Source organism: Ahaetulla prasina, chromosome 3 (assembly GCF_028640845.1).
Source record: "Ahaetulla prasina isolate Xishuangbanna chromosome 3, ASM2864084v1, whole genome shotgun sequence".
NCBI classification, from domain to species: Eukaryota; Metazoa; Chordata; class Lepidosauria; order Squamata; family Colubridae; genus Ahaetulla; species Ahaetulla prasina.
This window is the reverse complement of record NC_080541.1, coordinates 48,884,271-48,904,091: the sequence shown is the minus strand read 5'-3', so window position 1 is coordinate 48,904,091 and position 19,821 is coordinate 48,884,271. Positions and strand designations below refer to the sequence as shown.

Genomic DNA, 19,821 nt, shown 5'->3' with positions numbered 1-19,821 from the left:
AGGATCAAACCAACTGTGAACAATAATTTGACAGAATATTTGCCTAATAATGGGAACTAAAATGTTAACACTTAATTGGTATCTGAAATGAGATGGTTCCACATTAGAAGTTCTAAGGACCATTTGAGTGATGTTGGACAATGTGGACTGTTTTTTCCCCCAACTATATGGAATTTATTGTTATTAATTTAATTTAGTTATTTATTAAATTGGTTTGCTATCCATCTTGCTGCAAGGTGAATTGATGCTGCTGCACCAAGAAACTTCATTATGTGTGACAGTTGCCACATGGAAGAATTTAGAACCAGAATTTAGAACTACATTTGGTAGCCTTGATGTTGAAAGTGTTCTTCACACTCATGGCTTAAATTTTGTTTTTTTAGTTATGCCAGTTAATCAGACCACTATGATCCTATCTTTAAAAAAATCCCTTCCTCTTTTTATCTTGTTTTTGAAAGAGACTTCTAAATGCATATCCATCTTGATGTATTGACATTTTATATTTTTCAGAAGAAATGATGACTATTCAAAATGAAAAGTCCCTTTTACCTTCAGATGATAAATGGAAAGTATTCATACTGACAGGAAATTCAGGAACTCAAGCAAATGTCAGTCTCTGGATATATGGAGACGAAGGTTTTGTTGGACCTATTATTCTTGGCAACGACAACAGAGAACAACTGTTTCTACCTAGAACTGAAGATGCATTTCAGGTAACTAATAAAAGCTTGGCTGGATTTTTTTCGCTACAATTCATCTTCCTTTTGATGTTGAAAATACCTTCTCCAAACTTGCTACCTGAAATAAATCTAATATATTTGTGTTCAGTATGAAATCAGTTCTTAATATAGCAAATGGCAAAGAGATCCTTTTTTTGTTCCTTTCCTTTCCTTTCCTTTCCTTTCCTTTCCTTTCCTTTCCTTTCCTTTCCTTTCCTTTCCTTTCCTTTCCTTTCCTTTCCTTTCCTTTCCTTTCCTCCCCTTCCCTTCCCTTTCCTTCCCTTTCCCTACCCTTCCCACCCATCCCATCCCATCCCACCCATCCCACCCCATCCTTTTCATGTTTACAAGAGCAGGGACAATCTAGAAACCAATTTTCTTCTATTTAACTTCATTAGATTATTTACTGTAGAAATAATTGGTCACTGCTTTTCTCCTGGATGGTTCCCGCCCCCATCCTAGCCTACACAATTGACCTGAGATGTTCAGCAGATTAATTTTAGAAAATAGAATTATAGAACCAAAGGGTTGGAAAGGAACTTAAAAGTCTTTGGGGTGAAATACCTGTCCAAGGTGGCAATCTGTCTATTGTCCTAGTCAAAAGGCTGTCCACCCTTTGCTTGAAAACTTCCAGTGATGGAATGTTTTTATTTATTTTATTTATTTATTTTTGTCACAACAATATACATAAGCATCACACAAAATGGTTATATAGTATATAAACATATATATGAGGAAATATGAGGAAGTATAAGCATATATGTATAAGAATAAAAAAACAATAGGACAGGAACGGTAGGCACGTTTGTGCGCTTATGCACGCCCCTTATGGTCCTCTTAGGAATGGGGTGAGGTCAATTGTTAAGTTCGGGCAATGAAGAGGCAGGAGATGATACAAGTGACAACAGCTCTTTGGTTTATTGTGATCCCAGCAAAAACCAACAGGCAAAACCCCTCTTTAAATAGTATTTTGGCTGAGGCATCAGCCAATCAGCAACGTGCAATTTCCCGCCCAAATTTCCCTCCTGAAATTCAAATACATTACACTCCTCCCCTCCCAGAACACATTGTATCATATTTACATAGTTTTTTGCATAACATTTGCATGTTATTTTTCCACGTAGACACGCAGGTAGACAGGGCGTCTCCTAACTCTTTCTGACCCACGCAATTCACTCCCTGGGAGTGAGTCGAGCTGGTCGGAGGGACTGTTTGTTCCTCCCAGCTCCTCCTCTGGGCCATCCAGCCCTGGATTATTGGCAGAGTCGTCCTTGCTGTCCTCTGGAGGAGCCGGTTGGCATCACTGGACTTCTTCAGACTCAGCTAAGTCCTCCGATCGCCTCGGGGTTGAGTTAGCTGTTGGTTCAAATATTGTGTAGTCAGGGTCTGGCTGTTTGGTTTCTGTATTGTTTTGTATTCTTTTTCGTAATTGATCTATGTGGCGTCTCCACACTCGGCCATCCCCCATGTCCACTATGTATGACTTTGGGCCCGTCACTCCTACAATTGTTCCCTTTAGCCACGCTGGGCCCTCACTATAGTTATGTGCCCATACCGGGTCACCTGTTGTCATTGTTCTGGTTCTTCCCTTTGTGTTTTGGTACCCATAAGGGGAGTATGTTGGGTTTAACTGATCTAGGGGGCACCGGAGTCTTCTACCCATTAGTAACTCCGATGGGCTGCGGCCGGTGGTCACACAGGGAGTTCTATGTTGGACTGCCAGGAAGGTATCAATTTTGGATTGCCAATCTCCTGGGCTAATTCTAGATAGCGCTTCCTTGGCACTGCGTACGAAACATTCTGCAAGTCTGTTCGTCGCTGGGTGGAAAGGCGCCGAGAGAACATGTCGGATGCCCTCTTCTGCCAAGTACCCCTCAAACTGGGTGGCCGTGAATTGTGGGCCATTATCGGACACTAGAGTGTTGGGAAACCCGTGTATCACAAATAGATGCCTCAATACTGTGATTACAGCTTCCGCTGTTGTGGTTTTCATGAGTAAAATTTCTAACCACTTCGAGTAGGCATCTACCACAATTAAGAAGGTCTGCCCATGGAACGGCCCGGCAAAATCTATATGGATCCTGGACCAAGAACCCTGGGGTTTCTCCCAATCCCTTATGGGGGCTGTTGGGGGTAGTGGCCTTGATTCTTGACATGCTTGGCATTTCCCTACCCGGTCGCTAATGTCTTTATCCATTTGTGGCCACCACACATAACTTCTCGCTAGGCTCTTCATCCTCACAATCCCCGGGTGTCCCACATGCAATAGTTCCAACACATGCCCTCGTAATTTCTCCGGAATAACCACCCTATCCCCCCATAACAGACAACCCCCTTGTACCGACAGTTCCGAACACTTTTTTGTAAATTCTTTGAAATGATCCCCCGGTGCAGTGGGCCATCCCCTCTGCACCCAACCGATCACAGTCCTTACGACAATGTCTTTGTAAGATGCCCTAGTCACTTCCATAGATGTGACTGGGCCAGAGTCCAAAGAGTCAATTAATAAGACGGGTGTCCCTGGGGTCGGGTCTTCGATAGCCTCTGGCAACGGGCATCTACTTAAAGCGTCCGCATGTCCCAAATCTTTGCCCGGTCGGTGAGACAGTTTATACAAATATGCTGCCAGGAAAATAGTCCAATGGGTCAGCCTGGGTAATAATGCAACCGGTGTTGGATGGTCCCCCGCCAAGAGTCCCAATAAAGGTCTGTGGTCTGTGACTATTTCAAATTGCCACCCAAACAGGTACTCATGGAATTTTTTAACCCCAGAAACTATAGCCAGGGATTCCCGGTCTAGTTGGCTATAGTTCCTTTCTGCTGCGGACATCGTGCGGGAAAAATATGCGATAGGGGCTTCTGAACCGTTCAGTAACCTGTGGCTGAGGACAGCCCCTACCCCGTAGGGTGATGCATCACAAACTAGTACTAATGGCAACGTCCCATTGTACTGAATTAGAAGGCTATCGCTAGATAAGAGATTCTTAACGCCTTCAAATGCCTTAGCTTCAACCCTGCCCCAAGTCCAAACATTTTTTCGCTAGCAGTTTATGTAGCGGTTCGGCTACCGTTGCCTTATTTTTTAAAAATACCGCATAGAAGTTTACAAGCCCTAAAAATGCTTGTAATTCTGTTTTGTTTTTTGGGGTTGGGGCCTTTCTAATGGCTCGCACTTTGCTCTCAATTGGGTGGATGCCTTCCTTATCTATCCGGTAACCCAAGAATTCTACAGATTCAACTCCTATCTGGCATTTGTTGAGTTTAACCTTAAGCCTCGCAGACCTGAAAATGCCCAAAACCTTCTGTAATTTGACCCCTAATTCTTCCAAGTTTTCTGCTGATACCAGTACATCGTCGAAATATGGAACTACTCCCGGTAGACCTTGTAGGAGTCGTTCCATTAGGTTTTGGAATAACCCAGGGGCTACACTAACTCCAAATTGAAGTCGAGTGCATTTAAAAGCGCCCCCATGTGTGACAATCGTCTGCGCTTCGGCCGTTTCGCCATCAACTGGTAATTGTTGGTAGGCTTGGGCCAGATAGAGTTTGGCAAAAACCTGTCCCTGTCCTAACGAGTGCAACAAATGTTGCACTATGGGAACGGGGTAAGCACTCTTTTGCAATGCTTTGTTAAGCGTTGCCTTATAGTCAGCGCAAATCCGGACTGATCTGTCCGGTTTGACTGTGGTCACTATTGGTGTCTCCCATTTTGCATGGTCGACGGGGACTAGTATTCCCTGGCTTACTAATTTGTCTAGTTCCCTGTCAATCTTGGGTTTAAGGGTGAACGGGACCCTCCTAGCTTTTAATCTAATGGGAGCCACCTGGGGGTCCAAATTGAATGAAATGGGGGTCCCCACGTACTTGCCCAGGCAGTCTTGGAAAACGTCCTCGAATTCGGTCAACAATTCGTCCTTCAGGTTGACTCCGCTTCTGTGAACCCCGGTTACTTCCATGCCCAAGGCTCTGAACCAGTCCAGACCTAGCAAACTGGGCAGGTTTCCATCTACGATGATGATCGGCAGGGTTTTCTTGAATTGTCCATATTTCATTCTGACGGACGTGACTCCTCGAACAGGGATTCGGTTCCCCTGGTAGTCTTGCACTCTCAGCTTTTGGGGTTGCAGCTGGCGTTTCGCGACGTCTGGCAGGTCCCTTGCGATTGTGTCCCAAGACATAATCGTGATTGATGAGCCGGTATCCACCTCCATTTTACACTGCACTCCTTCGATGTGTGTCTTGGTGAATATTTTCTTCTCTAGCCGTGACGATGCATGGCCCACTCTCACAGTGGTCTGATTCAACTTTGCGCCCTTTTTGAACTGACCAATCCCTGGCCGCTTCACGGATCCGGCGCCCTGTTGATTGGCCGGTTTGAATTTTGGGCGGGAAGGTTGAGAGGCTCGGCAGGCCTGAGCTATGTGTCCTTTCTTTTCACACTGCCGACAAATTGCATCTTTGAACCTGCAATTCTGTCATTGGTGTTGGCCTCCGCAACTCACGCACTCGTCCCGGTCGCCTCTCTCCGGCCTCCCGGTGTGGAAGACCTCTTCCTCTTCTTCACCGTCCGATTCGGCCTGGATTTCTTCACTGTGGACTGGCGTTGCTTTCGCCACAGCATTTGGCATGTTTGGCTTTTGTAAGGTTTCCGCTGCTTTGGTGGACATCTCGTGTGCCCTGGCCTCATCCAGGGCTATCGCCAGGGTTAGGTTGCTTTTCGACAGCAGCCACCTCTGTAGTCGGATGTCCCTGACCCCACAAATGAGTTGTTCTAATAAAGAGTCCTCCAAGTCTCTATACTCACAGTGGTTTGAGGCTTTCCTTAATGCGGCCATGTACACGCTTATCAATTCGCCCTCTCGCTGAACTCTTTGCCTCAACTCGAACCATTGTACAAACTTCGATGGCACCGGTGCATAGTGTGCTTGTAGCATCGTCTGTAGCATTTGCCATGGCCCGACTGTACCAGCGTTGGTTCCGACAGCGATTCGGCGGTATCTAAGACTTCTGGCCCATAGGGACTCAGGAAGTAGGCTCACTTCCGATTATCCGATACTCCTTGCAGTTCGTTAGCTTTGAGGAAACACTCGAAACGAGCCATGTACGACCCCCATTTCTCCTTGGCTGGGTCGAATGGTGCTGGCAGCGTATAGCTAGACATTGCTATGTATCCGCCCTTGATACTGGCTGGGTTTGGAGTTACATTGCTCCTTCAGCTCTTTTCCTAGTCTCACTATCAATATCCCATCCTTGTCGCCAATGTTAAGTTCGGGCAATGAAGAGGCAGGAGACAATACAAGTGACAACAGCTCTTTGGTTTATTGTGATCCCAGCAAAAACCAACAGGCAAAACCCCTCTTTAAATAGTATTTTGGCTGAGGCATCAGCCAATCAGCAACGTGCAATTTTCTGACCAAATTTCCCTCCTGAAATTCAAATACATTACATCAATAGTAGAAAGTTTTTGGTTAAAGCTTTTGGGATTATGAGAAGAGACCACAGAGTCAGGTAATGTGTTCCAAGCACTGATAACTCTGTTACAGAAGTCATATTTTCTGTAATCTAGATTGAACCGGTTAACATTAAGTTTAAATCTATTGGTTGCTCTTGTATTATTGTAATTGAAGCTGAAGTAGTCTTTAACAGGAAGGACATTACAGTAGATGATTATATGAGTTAAACTTAGGTCTTGTTGAAGGCGACGGAGTTCTAAGTTTTCTAAACCCAAGATTTCAAGTCTGGTGGCATAAGGTATTTTGTTGTTTTCAGAGGAGTGGAGAACTCTTCTTGTAAAATATTTCTGGACACGTTCAATTGTATTGATGTCAGAAATGTGGTGTGGGTTCCAGACAGGCGAGCTGTATTCAAGGATTGGCCTAGCAAATGTTTTATATGCTCTGGTTAGTAGTGTAGTGTTTTTGGAAAAGAAGCTACGCAAGATTAGGTTTACAAGTCTTAGAACCTTTTTTGCTATGTAGTTGCAGTGGGCTTTGGCACTTAGATCATTTGATATGAAAACTCCAAGGTCTTTAACAGGGTGGGGGTCATCTATAAGGTAATGTCCATCAAATATGTACTTAGTGTTTGGGTTCTTTTTTTCAATATGTAAGGCTGAGCATTTGCTGGTTGAGATTTGGAGTTACCAAGTTTTAGACCAAGCAGTTAGAAGATCAAGGTCTTTAACAGGGTGGGGGTCATCTATAAGGTAATGTCCATCAAATATGTACTTAGTGTTTGGGTTCTTTTTTTCAATATGTAAGGCTGAGCATTTGCTGGTTGAGATTTGGAGTTACCAAGTTTTAGACCAAGCAGTTAGAAGATCAAGGTTTTTTTGAATGGTAGATGTATTGTCAATGGTGTTAAATAGTTTGACATCGTCAGCAAAGAGAACACAATTATTTGAAATATGGTCACAAAGATCATTTATGTATAGTATGAAGAGTGCTGGTCCAAGAACGCTATCTTGAGGAACACCACTCTTGATAGGAACAGGATTTGATAGAGCATTGCCAATTTTAACCATTTGTTGTCTGTTAGACAGAAAAGCAGATATCCAATTGTGAAGGGGTCCTGAAATGCCATAAGATTTTAGTTTTAGGAGGAGTTTATCATGTACTACTGAGTCAAAAGCTTTGCAGAAGTCTATGTAGATTGCATCTATTGCTTTGCCTTGATCAAGATTTGTAGTCCATATGTTTTTACAGTGGAGAAGTTGTAAGTTACATGATAATTTTTTTCTGAAACCAAATTGTTTATTAGAGAGTAGGTTGTTTATTTCTAAGTGGAAGGTAATGGATTGGTTGATGATTGTTTCCATTACTTTGCAGTTTACTTTACATGTCCACAGTTTCAGAAGGCAGGCTTTTTCACTGCTTAATAGTAAGAAAATCCTTTTTTTGAATATCTCCTACTCATATGACTGAAAGCTTCCACTAAGTAAAATAAACCGACACCCTCTTCCTTGAAGCAATCTTTCAGTTATTGGAATGTTATAGTATAAGATCTACTTTTTAGCTGGGTCTGGCTGTTTTCCAATATAAAAGGTAAATAGCTTCATTTTATGAAATGTATACTTTATTCTACATTTTTCTAATGGGTTGCAATATCTTGCCTATTACAATTTATAGATGCACTTTATTTCGAGTAATGCACTGAGATCAATGGCCTAGAGTCTGAATAGATTCTGCATTTCTGGTCAATTGTTAGCATGATTTTTCAAATTATGTTATTTTAAGCCTGGTATCTTCTACATCTGCTAACCATGGAGGCTGACAAATTCTGAGAGTTGCAATCCTTCCTCTCCCCAAGTTGTAATCATTCAGTTATGAAAACTGTCTAATGTTTGTTATATCCATCTGCTTCTGATGCTGATATACAATTTAGGACAAGAAATTTTGAAATGTAAACCACAGTAGTCTAAATCTCATACTGCATAGGAAACGTGTGAGTTGAAGTTGAAAGGATGATGTAATCCAAAGCATTTAGTCATGGGGGAGAAAATCCTTGCCAGCATATCTTATTATACAATAGTAAATCATTGTATTGATGGACAAAAAAATAAAAGTTAAAATTTATCAAGCTGATCTAGCAATTTTTAGAGAACAGTCATGCTGTTGGGTCAAATTATTCAATAAGCATTTTGAAGGCATGTAAGTACAGAGAATTCATGTACAGAATGTAATCTTTCTCTTCTTCAACATTTCAGATCATTGATCTGCCACCTCCAAATTGTGAATTGCTATTAAAGACAGACAGACCATCCTGTGGTTTCCTATATCACACAGTCATTATTTGTTTAACCATAGATTACTGAATATGATAAACTGAAACACAACAATCCATGAACAATGATTTACAAACTACAATGTCTGGATCAATAGAATGTTCAAAGCAACAACACTATACCTTTCTCAATTGGTGGGAAAGTTTTGAGAACGTGCTATGAACATTTCACAAAATGACTGCCTTGGTGGAAAATGACTGAACTTGACACTTGTTCTTTGCAGTACTTTCTAATGGAGATAATTTGAATGGGGCTTTTTCCTAAAAAATGACTAAGTGCTTATTAAAAAGGATTAATGTTATACATTAAACATGAATCCCTCTGTAGTTGAAAAGAAACTTCATAGATCTTTAAGCTTTCCAAAAAGGGAAAAAACTCTCCAACATTTCTTGTGGCTTATTCAGTAAACTATATTTAAATAAACCAAATTTGTAGTTTGAAAAACATGAACTAGTTGATTTAAATCTGTTAATTTTATATGCATGGGAGGGGAATTTGTCCTGTTCTAGGTGAAGATTGCAGATAAGTACATGGTATAGCTAGAAGTGTTTTCCAAGAGAAAAGGCAAACAGGATATTTAGTTAATTAAGCATCTAGATATGAATGAATGGACTGCAATAAGACATTGAGCAGCAGAGCTACCCACCATATTTTTATTTAGAAAAACCATAATTTAAAAATCATTCCACAGAAGATATGCTTTTTGAGAATCTCTGTGATTCATCTGTGATACACAAAGCATGAAATGATTTATTTTTCAGGTTAAATAATGTGGTTATTTAATTTAAGAACAGTTAGGATACATGGACTATAGTCTGTCTATCTATCTATCTATCTATCTATCTATCTATCTATCTATCTATCTATCTATCTATCTATCTCTGTTTATATGTCTCTGTCTCTCTGTCTCTCTCTGTGTAGATAGATAGATAGATAGATAAATAGATAGATATAAATTAGCCTATGGGCCATATCAGTGTACAGGTTCAAAAAATATTACCAATAAAATCCTAAACAAACAATTTAAAATGAGAGTAGGATAAAATAAAATAGTTATAAGATAAAATACAAAAATAAAATAAAATATAGTAATAGTAATAGTAAAACTACTTTCTGAAATATGTGGATGGCCCAGAATGCTCTCCATTTTTTTTCCTGAAGACTTGCACATTTATCTTAAATGTACCTTTTAATTATATATCTTTTTCATCACATGTGTGAACAATCAGTTTACTTGTGTTTGCCTTAATGTTTATTTAATTGAATGCAGATTTCTGAGGTTATACTCAACTTGAGATTCATGTTTGGTTCATAAACTTACTTTTCTCACACACCACACAATAGGACAATCATCTCCATACCCTCTAGGAATCTCTTTTCCAGCTACAATCACTATAAATCTTCTTACAAACATTTCACCCTGAGAACATCTTCCCATATTGATTACTTTAATCTCTCAAAAGAGATTACCTCTTTGTCTAGGCATCTTGACCACTGATGTCCATTAGGACTTGACTCTGAGATCCATTCTTCGCACTATTAACTTTTAGCAACTCGTCTCAGTAAGTCCTCAATTTCAGGAATACCTCCTCCAAAGATCATTTAGATCAGGGATGTAAAACTCAAGACTCAGGGGCCAGATCTAGCCCACAGAGTGCTTAGAACTGGCCCATGGGGCCACCCTGGAAACAGTGCAGGATCAGTCCACTGTGCCTCTGCCAGTGAAAACGGAGCTCTCAAGGGCCGTGGGCAGCACTCCCTAGCTCCATTTTCGCTGGCAGAGGGTTGCAGGCGGCCACCACAGCCAAAAATGGAACTCAGGAGCCTGTTTTCGTTGTGTGAAATGTTGAGCTGGCCATGCCCACCCTGGCCATGCATACCCTGACCCCCGAGGTCAAACACAAACCTGATGTGGCCCTCAATGAAATTGAGTTTGATACTTGATTTAGATGATCTTTGTCTCCTCAATCATCTATCTCATTTTTCAATCTTAATCACCCCTCACATCCTGGACATAAATTGTTTCAACTTCTACTCTCAAAACAATACTATAGGGCACTGTACACCAGAACAACTAGGCACAAGGACAGTTTTTTCCCTGAATGCCATCACTCTGCTAAACAAATAATTCCCACAACACTGACAAATTATTTACTAAGACTGTATTACTATTATTCTTCTCATCCTTCCTAGTATCTATTTTTCCCCCACTTATGACTATAACCATGTTGCTTGTATCTTTACAAGTTATATTGTTTTATTTGTTTCCTAGTGCGTTTTGTTTGCTTATTAGTAACCTATGACTATCACTAAATGTTGTATCTTATGATTCTTGATGAATGAATTTTATTTTTCTTTACGTACACTAAGAGCATATGCACCAAAGACAAATTCCTTGTGTGTCCAATAACACTTGGCCAATAAAGAATTCTATTCTATTCTGTTCTGTTCTGTTCTGTTCAAAAACATATTACCAATAAAATCCTAAACAAACAATTTAAAATGTTCTATGCTATGCTATGCTATGCTATGCTATGCTATGCTATGCTATGCTATGCTATGCCATGCCATGCCATGCCATGCCATGCCATGCTATGCTATGCTATGCCATGCTATGCCTCAAATATGCAAAATATATCCTTTCTTTCCTTTTAATTTTCCACTAAATAACGTGTATAAAGTTTAACAATCAGACCAAAATCTTATTGTGCTTCATGGAATGTGAGATGATTTTTAAATACCTGAAGGGTATCGCCATGGCTAACTTGCTCTGGCCAACTCACCATGAGGCAACTCGCCAGGGGAAAACTCACCACAGGACAAGATTTATACTAATATCAAAGAAATAGTGGAATAGAATCATCAAAGAAAGGATGCCAAAGGAGGGTCAAAATGAAATGTGAATGACAAAAATTAAAATATTTTTTTATTATTTTAAATAATTGAATTATTGAATTGCCCTGCAGTGAGTTGGCCTGTGGCGAGTTGGCCATGGTGAGTTGTCCCACGGTGAGTTGGCCATGGCAAGTTGGCCGTAGTGAGTTGCCTGCAGTGAGTTGTCCCATTCTCTTTCTGTGGAGCTGTTTCTTTAGTTCTTATCCACCCAGGGCTCTGATCTCTTCAGGGCAGTGCTGGATGGTGAAAGGATGCAAGCAGAATAGAAACCAATGGAGCTAGTTAGTTCCTGGGTGGTTAGATAATGTATTCCTTATCAAAGCATCTTCTGTTTTAAAACTCAATATTTGTTATAAACTCAGTATTTATTATTATAGCAACATCATTTCGATTCAACAGATTTTTCCTTTAATAATTAGTCCTTTACCAGAATTCTCTGTATCTGGTGAAGAATACTTATGTCCTATTTTCCTGATTGTCATTTGTCTGAGCTTCTGAGAATTTAAGGTTTTCACAGCCTTTAAAAGATTACACATCATTGTCCCTTCAAAGTCTTGCTGCTTCACTCTCTTTGGTTATTAGGAATCTTGAGTCCAAGCTGCATTAGTTTCTTGCAAGATCTGATAAAGGATCAAAAAGGAGGAAAAGGGGGAATGGAGGGAGGTTTGAATTATCTAGGTCAAGATGGGAGATGAACTTCTGAACATGAATTGAATCAAGAATGAAAGCTTTAAGAATGGCTTCAATGCTTTCTGATCATATCGTTGTCTATCCAAATAGGTGTCTTGGCACGTTCCTTGGAAGTATTAGCCAAAGAGGATTATATTTGCTATCTGGCTAGTTCCTATAAAAGATAACACACTGAACTAGATGGATTTCTAATTTGATTAAAAACAAATCAGGTTAATGGGTTAGTGTCACATATTAACTGAATCATTTTGCTCATATTACAGATCCTAGTTAGCACCAAGTCATAACATGATATGATATGTGAATCTAGTTTCTGTATTAGTAATCAATTATCTTAGCTCAGTTAGTCAGCAATATTTTATTACATCTTCTCAATTACTCTGCTTCTTTAGTCTCTGAACATACAGTCTTACTTTTGAACTTTCTGATTTGTATGGTTTGACTACCAAGAGTTTATCAGATGATAAACAACATATCCCATCTAATGCTTTCGAACTGTATCTTCAGAAGTGTAGCACCCAAAGTGCATTTTGTGCCACTACACTTTGATATGCACAGAGCAGCAACATATGCCAAGTGTGTTGTTACCCTGCAGGCTGTCATATCCATATAGGAATGAAACTGAACATGGTGACAAAGGATTATCCTTATTCAAAGTATAAGAATGGTTTATCTTGAATAAGTAGAGGAATATAGAAAACCACCTCAAATAGGGAGACAAAGAGAGAGAGAGAGAAATTTTTTTTTGTTATTTTACATCATGCGATTTGATTTGCATTCATGTGATATGTTTAACATCTATTAAGCAATTTCTCCATCATTGTCATATTCTTGGGGGAGAAATACGTAGTAAAACATCAACTATAAAAATAACTTGATTTATATTAAGGTCTATAATTGAACATACATAGTATAGGCCTACATAGCTCTTTTTGTACTGAAGGAAACACTGCTTCCCATTTGTAAATCAAGGAAACATCTTTTCAAAAATTCAACTCTTTATTTAAGGGCATTCCAATCGAAAATATTTATAGAGATTCTCAGTCATCCAGGTCATGGTTGTCCCAAAGGTGCTGTTCAAAAGGCAACTAGACTTTCTTCATTTTTTCATTGAAAACATTTTGTTTCTAATCCAAGAACTGAAGAAGCATTCTCAGGCATGTTTATCCAAAAACCAAGAATGTCCAGTTGCCTTTTGAACAGCACCTTTGGGATTCCAACAGGAAAAAGAAAACAACTATTTCCCCTGCTCTATCTTTAGTCATGGGGGATTTCAACTTGCCATCGGCCGGCTTGTCATCAATGGTGGTCCAGGAGTTCCAGGCTTCCATGACGGCCTTGGACCTGATTCAAGTAATTGATGGACCCACACACATCGGGGGAGGCACACTAGACATGATTTTTATCTCTGGACAGTGGTTTAATGATCTGGAAGTAGGAGATTTAGTGACAGAACCGGTGTCATGGTCAGATCATTTTCTCCTTCGCCTGGACTTTCGGACCGCTGGTCACCATCGCAGGGAGATGGAGCCAATGCGTTGGTTCCGTCCCAGGCGCCTGATGGACCCTGAGAGGTTCCAGATGGAGCTTGGGCCGTTCCCTGAGGATCTTGCCCATGGCACGACTGAAGAACTAGTCGCGGCCTGGGAACGGGCCGCGGCTGGGGCTTTGGACCGTGTCGTGCCTTTGCAGCCTCTGACCCGGCATAGATCTCAATTGGCTCCTTGGTTCTCCAAGGAGCTGAGGGAGATGAAACGCAGGAGAAGACGCCTAGAGAGCACCTGGAGGTTTAGTCGTTCCGAGGCTGATCGGACACTAGTGAAGTCTTTTACTAAGACCTATCTAGTGGCAATGAGGGAGGCGAAACGTTCTTACGTTTCCACCCTCATTGCATCGGCAGATAACTGCCCAGCCGCCCTGTTTCGGGTGGTCCGTTCCCACCCGAAGGAGGGACGGGATGACCCTTTACAGGGATGTGCCGAGAAGTTTAACGGTTATCTATATGATAAAATCGTTCAGCTCCGGAATAGTCTGGACCAAAATTGCGATGATCCAAGCAGGATGACGGAACCTCGTCTTGTTGAGGTTATTTGGGATGAGTTTGATTCTGTGACTCTCAAGGACATGGACAGGTTGCTGGGGAGGTTACATGCAACCACATGTTTACTGGACCCGTATCCCTCCTGGTTAGTACTGGCTACTCAGGAAGTGACACGAGGCTGGCTCCGGGGAATTATAAATGCTTCTTTGATGGAGGGGTTTTCCCCGCCACCTTGAAAGAGGCGGTGGTGAGACCCCTCCTCAAGAAGCCTTCCCTGGATCCAGCTATTTTGGGTAATTACCGTCCAGTCTCCAGCCTTTGCTTTGTGGCGAAGGTTGTAGAGAGTGTGGTTGCATGGCAGCTTCCCCAGTACCTGGATGAAGCCGTATATCTAGACCCGTTCCAGTCCGGCTTCCGGTCCGGTCACAGTATGGAGACAGCTTTGGTTGCGTTGGTGGATGACCTCTGGAGGGCCAGGGATAGGGGTTGTTCCTCTGCCCTGGTCCTATTAGATCTCTCAGCGGTGTTCGATACCATCGACTATGGTATCTTGCTGCACCGGTTGGGGGGTTTAGGAGTGGGAGGCACCGTTTATCGGTGGTTCTCCTCCTATCTCTCCGACCGGTCGCAGACAGTGTTGACAGGGGGGCAGAGATCGACCGCAAGGCGCCTCACTTGTGGGGTGCCGCAGGGGTCGATTCTCTCGCCTCTCCTGTTCAACATCTACATGAAGCCGTTGGATGAGGTCATCAGTGGTTTCGGGGTGAGTTACCATCTGTACGCTGATGATACGCAGCTGTACTTTTCCACCCCGGATCACCCCAACGAAGCTGTCGAAGTGCTGTCCCGGTGTCTGGAAGCCGTACGGGTCTGGATGGGAGAAACAGACTCAAGCTGAATCCCTCCAAGACGGAGTGACTGTGGATGCCGGCACCCCGATACAGCCAGCTGCAGCCGCAGCTGGCTGTCGGGGGCGAGTTATTGGCCCCAATGGAAAGGGTGCACAACTTGGGCATCCTCCTGGATGGGCGGCTGTTGTTTGATGATCATTTGGCGGCCGTCTCCAGGAGGGCTTTTTACCAAGTACGCTTGGTCCGCCAGTTGCGCCCCTTCCTTGACCGGGATGCCTTATGCACGGTCACTCACGCTCTTGTCACTTCCCATTTGGATTATTGCAATGCTCTCTACATGGGGCTGCCCTTGAAGTGCACCCGGAGGCTGCAGCTAGTCCAGAATGCAGCTGCGCGGGTAATAGTGGGAGCAACTCGTTGCTCCCATGTAACACCAATCCTGCGCGGCTTGCACTGGCTTCCTGTAGTCTTTCGGGTGCGCTTTAAGATCCTGGTCACCACCTTCAAAGCGCTCCATGGCTTAGGACCCGGGTACTTATGGGACCGCCTGCTGTTACCTTATGCCTCCCACCGACCCGTATGCTCACACAGAGAGGGTCTTCTCAGGGTGCCGTCCGCCAAACAATGTCGGCTGGCGGCCCCTAGGGGCAGGGCCTTCTCGGTGGGAGCTCCTACGCTCTGGAACGAACTTCCCCCTGGATTACGTCAAGTGCCTGATCTTCGGACCTTTCGCCGTGAGCTGAAAACACACTTATTTATTCAAGCGGGACTGGCCTAATATTTTTAAATTTTTAACTGGGGTTTTATCATTTTAGGGTTTGGAATTTTAAATTTTAAATTTTTTAATACTGGCCATTTTTTCTAATTTGCTCGGTTTTAAATTGTTGTTTTAATTGTATATTTTTTATATTTTTTTTATCTTTTGGCTGTACACCGCCCTCGGGAGAAGGGCGGTATAAAAATTTAATAAATAAATAAATAAAATAAATAAATATTTTTTTAAAAAATATTTTTTTCAAAATAAATGCATAAAAATAATAAAAATAAAAATAATTTAAGGAGCATGCATAAGAGCACAAAAGTGCCTACCGTTCCTGTCCTATTGTTTCCTTTCATTATATATACACTTATACATTGTATAGTTGTTTCATGCTTATGCTTATATATACTGTTGTGACAAAATAAAATTAAAAAATGTGAAGCATAGCAAAGGATCATGTCTAGCAAGCTTTTGAACCCTACATGGGAGCTGCAGAATTTTTAAGGAAGAGGTGGGTGTCTATATTTGACTCATATGCTTGGAAGTGTTTTCCAAGGAAAATATAAGAAAGTGGAGAGGGAAGGGGGAGGTTGAGGGAATAGACAATAATTGCACTGACAAGCATTCTCAGGCATGTTTCTTCTAGGAAAGATATGTTTTGTTACCATTTTTGTTCATTATGACATTTGGGGTGGAAAGATAAACTTTACCCATACCCACAACATGTTCTTAGAATTCCTAATGTGCTCATTGTCTGCCCTGTACCAATTCCACTGCTATAACTCTCAGTGTGGTTTACAAAGATATCGTCATTCCTCTGTATTACAGAGTAGTGATATGGAAGGATTGAAATCAGTAGCGGTATTCACTTACCTTCGCTACCAGTTCACCAAAAGGAGCACGCACGCCACGTCTGCGCATGCGCAGAGCATCCGTGATGACACCTGGGTGGGTGGGCAGAGCCTCCTACCACCGCCACTACCGGTTTGCCAGAACCATGGAGAACTGGTAGAATCCCACCACTGATTGAAATGTATTTAGACCTAGTAATCTAGCCATGTATACAACATACAAATTAATAGCCCTGGTTGGTTATGTAATCTTTTCCATTAATTGATATCAAACAAATCTTAAAATGGAAAAGGCTGAAAGAGCACAAATTTCTCATCATGTCAGAGCAGTTGGTATAAAACCAATAAGATCTCATTGGTTTCCAAGTGATTAAAATGGAATTATTTTCACAAGAGCCTTCAGATTATTTGGTATGAAACTGTCATGTACAGGTTTATTGAATTTATATTGTTATATAAAATGCACTGTATAGAGAACCAATAGAACGACAGAGATTATTTATTTATTTTATTTATTTATTGTTTGAATTTATATACCGCCCTATCTCCCAAAGGACTCAGGGCGGTTCACAGGCATATAAAAACATCAATATACAAATTAAAACAATCATTAAAAAACTTATTCTACTGCCCAATTAATTAAAAGTAAAAAATATAGATATTAAAATCAATTTAAAAACCCCTCTAAATTTAAAATCTAAAAAACTAAGCCAGTCCTGCACAGATGAATAAATGAGTCTTGAGCTCGCGACGGAAGGTTCGAAGGTCCGGAAGTTGACGGAGTCCTGGGGGGAGTTCGTTCCAGAGGGCGGGAGCCCCCACAGAGAAGGCCCTTCCCCTGGGCGCCGCCAGACGACACTGCCTAGCTGACGGCACCCTGAGGAGTCCCTCTCTGTGAGAGCGCACGGGTCGGTGAGAGGTATCTGGTCGCAGTAGGCGGTCCCGTAAATAACCCGGCCCTATGCCATGGGCGCTTTAAAGGTGGTCACCAAAACCTTGAAGCGCACCCGAAAGCCACAGGTAGCCAGTGCAGACCGCGCAGGATAGGTGTTATCACGGGAGCCACGAGGGCTCCATCTATCACCCGCGCAGCCGCATTCTGGACTAACTGTAGCCTCCGGATGCCCTTCAAGGGAGCCCCATGTGAGGCGTTACAGTAATCCAGGCGAGGCGTCACGAGGCGTGGTGACCGTGCATAGGGCCTCCCGGTCCAGAAAGGCGCAACTGGCGCACCAGGCGAACCTGGTAGAACGCTCTCCTGGAGGCGGCTGTCAAATGATCTTCTAGAGACAGCCGTTCATCCAGGAGGACGCTAAGTTGCGCACCCTTCCATCGGGGCCAATGACTCGCCACCGATGGTCAGCTGCGGATTTAGCTGACTGTACCGGGACGCCGCATCCACAGCCACTCTGTCTTGGAGGATTGAGCTTGAGCCTGTTTCTCCCCATCCAGACCCGTCGGCCTCCAGACACCGGGACAGCACTTGATGGCCGTTGGGGTGGTCCGGTGTGGAAAAGTACAGCTGGGTGTCATCCGCGTACAGCTGGTACCTCACACCGAACCCACTGATGATCTCACCCAGCGGCTTCATATAGATGTTGAACAGAAGGGGCGAGAGGATCGATCCCTGCGGCACCCCACAAGTGAGGCGCCTCGGGGCCGACCTCTGCCCCCCTGTCAACACCGACTGCGGCCGGTCAGAGAGATAGGAGGAGAACCACCGATAAACGGTGCCTCCCACTCCCAATCCCTCTAACCGGCGCAGCAGGATACCATGGTCGATGGTATCGAAAGCCGCTGAGAGGTCTAATAGGACCAGGGCAGAGGAACAACCCCTATCCCTGGCCCTCCAGAGATCATCCACCAACGCGACCAAAGCCGTCTCCGTGCTGTACCCGGGTCGGAAACCGGACTGGAACGGGTCTAGATAGACAGTTTCATCCAGGTGCAAGGGAAACTGATATGCCACCATACTCTCTACAACCTTCGCCGTGAAGCGAAGGTTGGAGACCGGACGATAATTACCTAAAACAGCCGGGTCCAAGGAAGGCTTCTTGAGGAGGGGCCTCACCACCGCCTCTTTCAAGGCGGCCGGAAAGACACCCTCCACCAAAGAAGCGCTCGTAATCGCCTGGAGCCAGCCTCGTGTCACCTCCTGCGTGGCCAGCACCAACCAGGAGGGGCACGGGTCCAGTAAACACGTGGTGGCATTCAGCCTCCCCAACAACCTGTCCATGTCCTCGGGAGCGACAGGGTCAAACTCATCCCATAAAATGTCACCAAGACCACCCTCAGCCGTCTCACCCGTATCACCGCAATCTTGGTCCAAACCATCCCGAAGCTGAACGATTTTATCGTATAGATAACCGTTAAACTCCTCAGCACGTCCCTGCAACGGGTCATCCCGCTCCCCCTGGTGTAGGAGGGAGCGGGTCACCCGAAACAGGGCGGCTGGGCGGTTATCTGCCGATGCAATGAGGGGGGGGGGGGAGCTACGCCTCGCCTCCCTCATTGCCACTAGGTAAGCCCTAGTATAGGACTTCACTAGTGTCCGATCAGCTTCAGAACGGCTAGACCTCCAGGAACTCTCTAGGCGTCTTCTCCGGCGTTTCATCCCTCTCAGCTCCTCAGAGAACCAAGGAGCCGGTTGGGACCTGCGCCGGGTCAGAGGCCGCAAAGGCACGACCCGGTCTAAGGCCCCCGCCGCGGCCCGTTCCCAGGCCGCAACAAGTTCCTCAGCCGAGCCGTGAGCCAGACCCTCAGGAAATGGCCCAAGCTCCGTCCGGAACCCCTCCGGGTCCATCAGGCGCCTGGGACGGAACCAGCGTGTCGGCTCCGTCTCCCTGCGGCGGTGAATGGCGGTCAGAAAGTCCAGACGAAGAAGAGAGTGATCTGACCATGACAAAGGTTCAATGACTATTTCCTTTAAGTCCAGATCTCTCAACCACTGACCAGAGACAAAAATCAGGTCCAGGGTGCCACCCCCAATGTGAGTAGGGCCATCAATTACTTGGGTCAGGTCCAAGGCCGTCATGGAAGCCATGAACTCCCGAGCTGCCGTCGATGACGAGCCGGACGATGGCAAGTTAAAGTCCCCCATGACTAAAAGTCTGGGGGTCTCAACTGCCACCCCGGCCAGCACCTCCAGGAGCTCGGGCAGGGCAGCTGTCACGCAGCAAGGAGCCAGGTACGTGATCAGCAAACCCATCTGGCACCTATGGCCCCATCTCA

General features: G+C 43.8%; 1 protein-coding gene across 1 annotated transcript in view; it reads left to right on the top strand.

The window, feature by feature from the left end:
- Positions 1-19,821, top strand: part of RP1 (RP1 axonemal microtubule associated) — a 255,964-nt gene that overhangs the window by 80,060 nt on the left and 156,083 nt on the right. Inside the window, exon 18 of the mRNA XM_058177836.1 lies at positions 511-713. Within this exon, the coding sequence (XP_058033819.1) occupies positions 511-713 (203 nt within the window). The remainder of the gene's footprint in view (positions 1-510; positions 714-19,821) is intronic.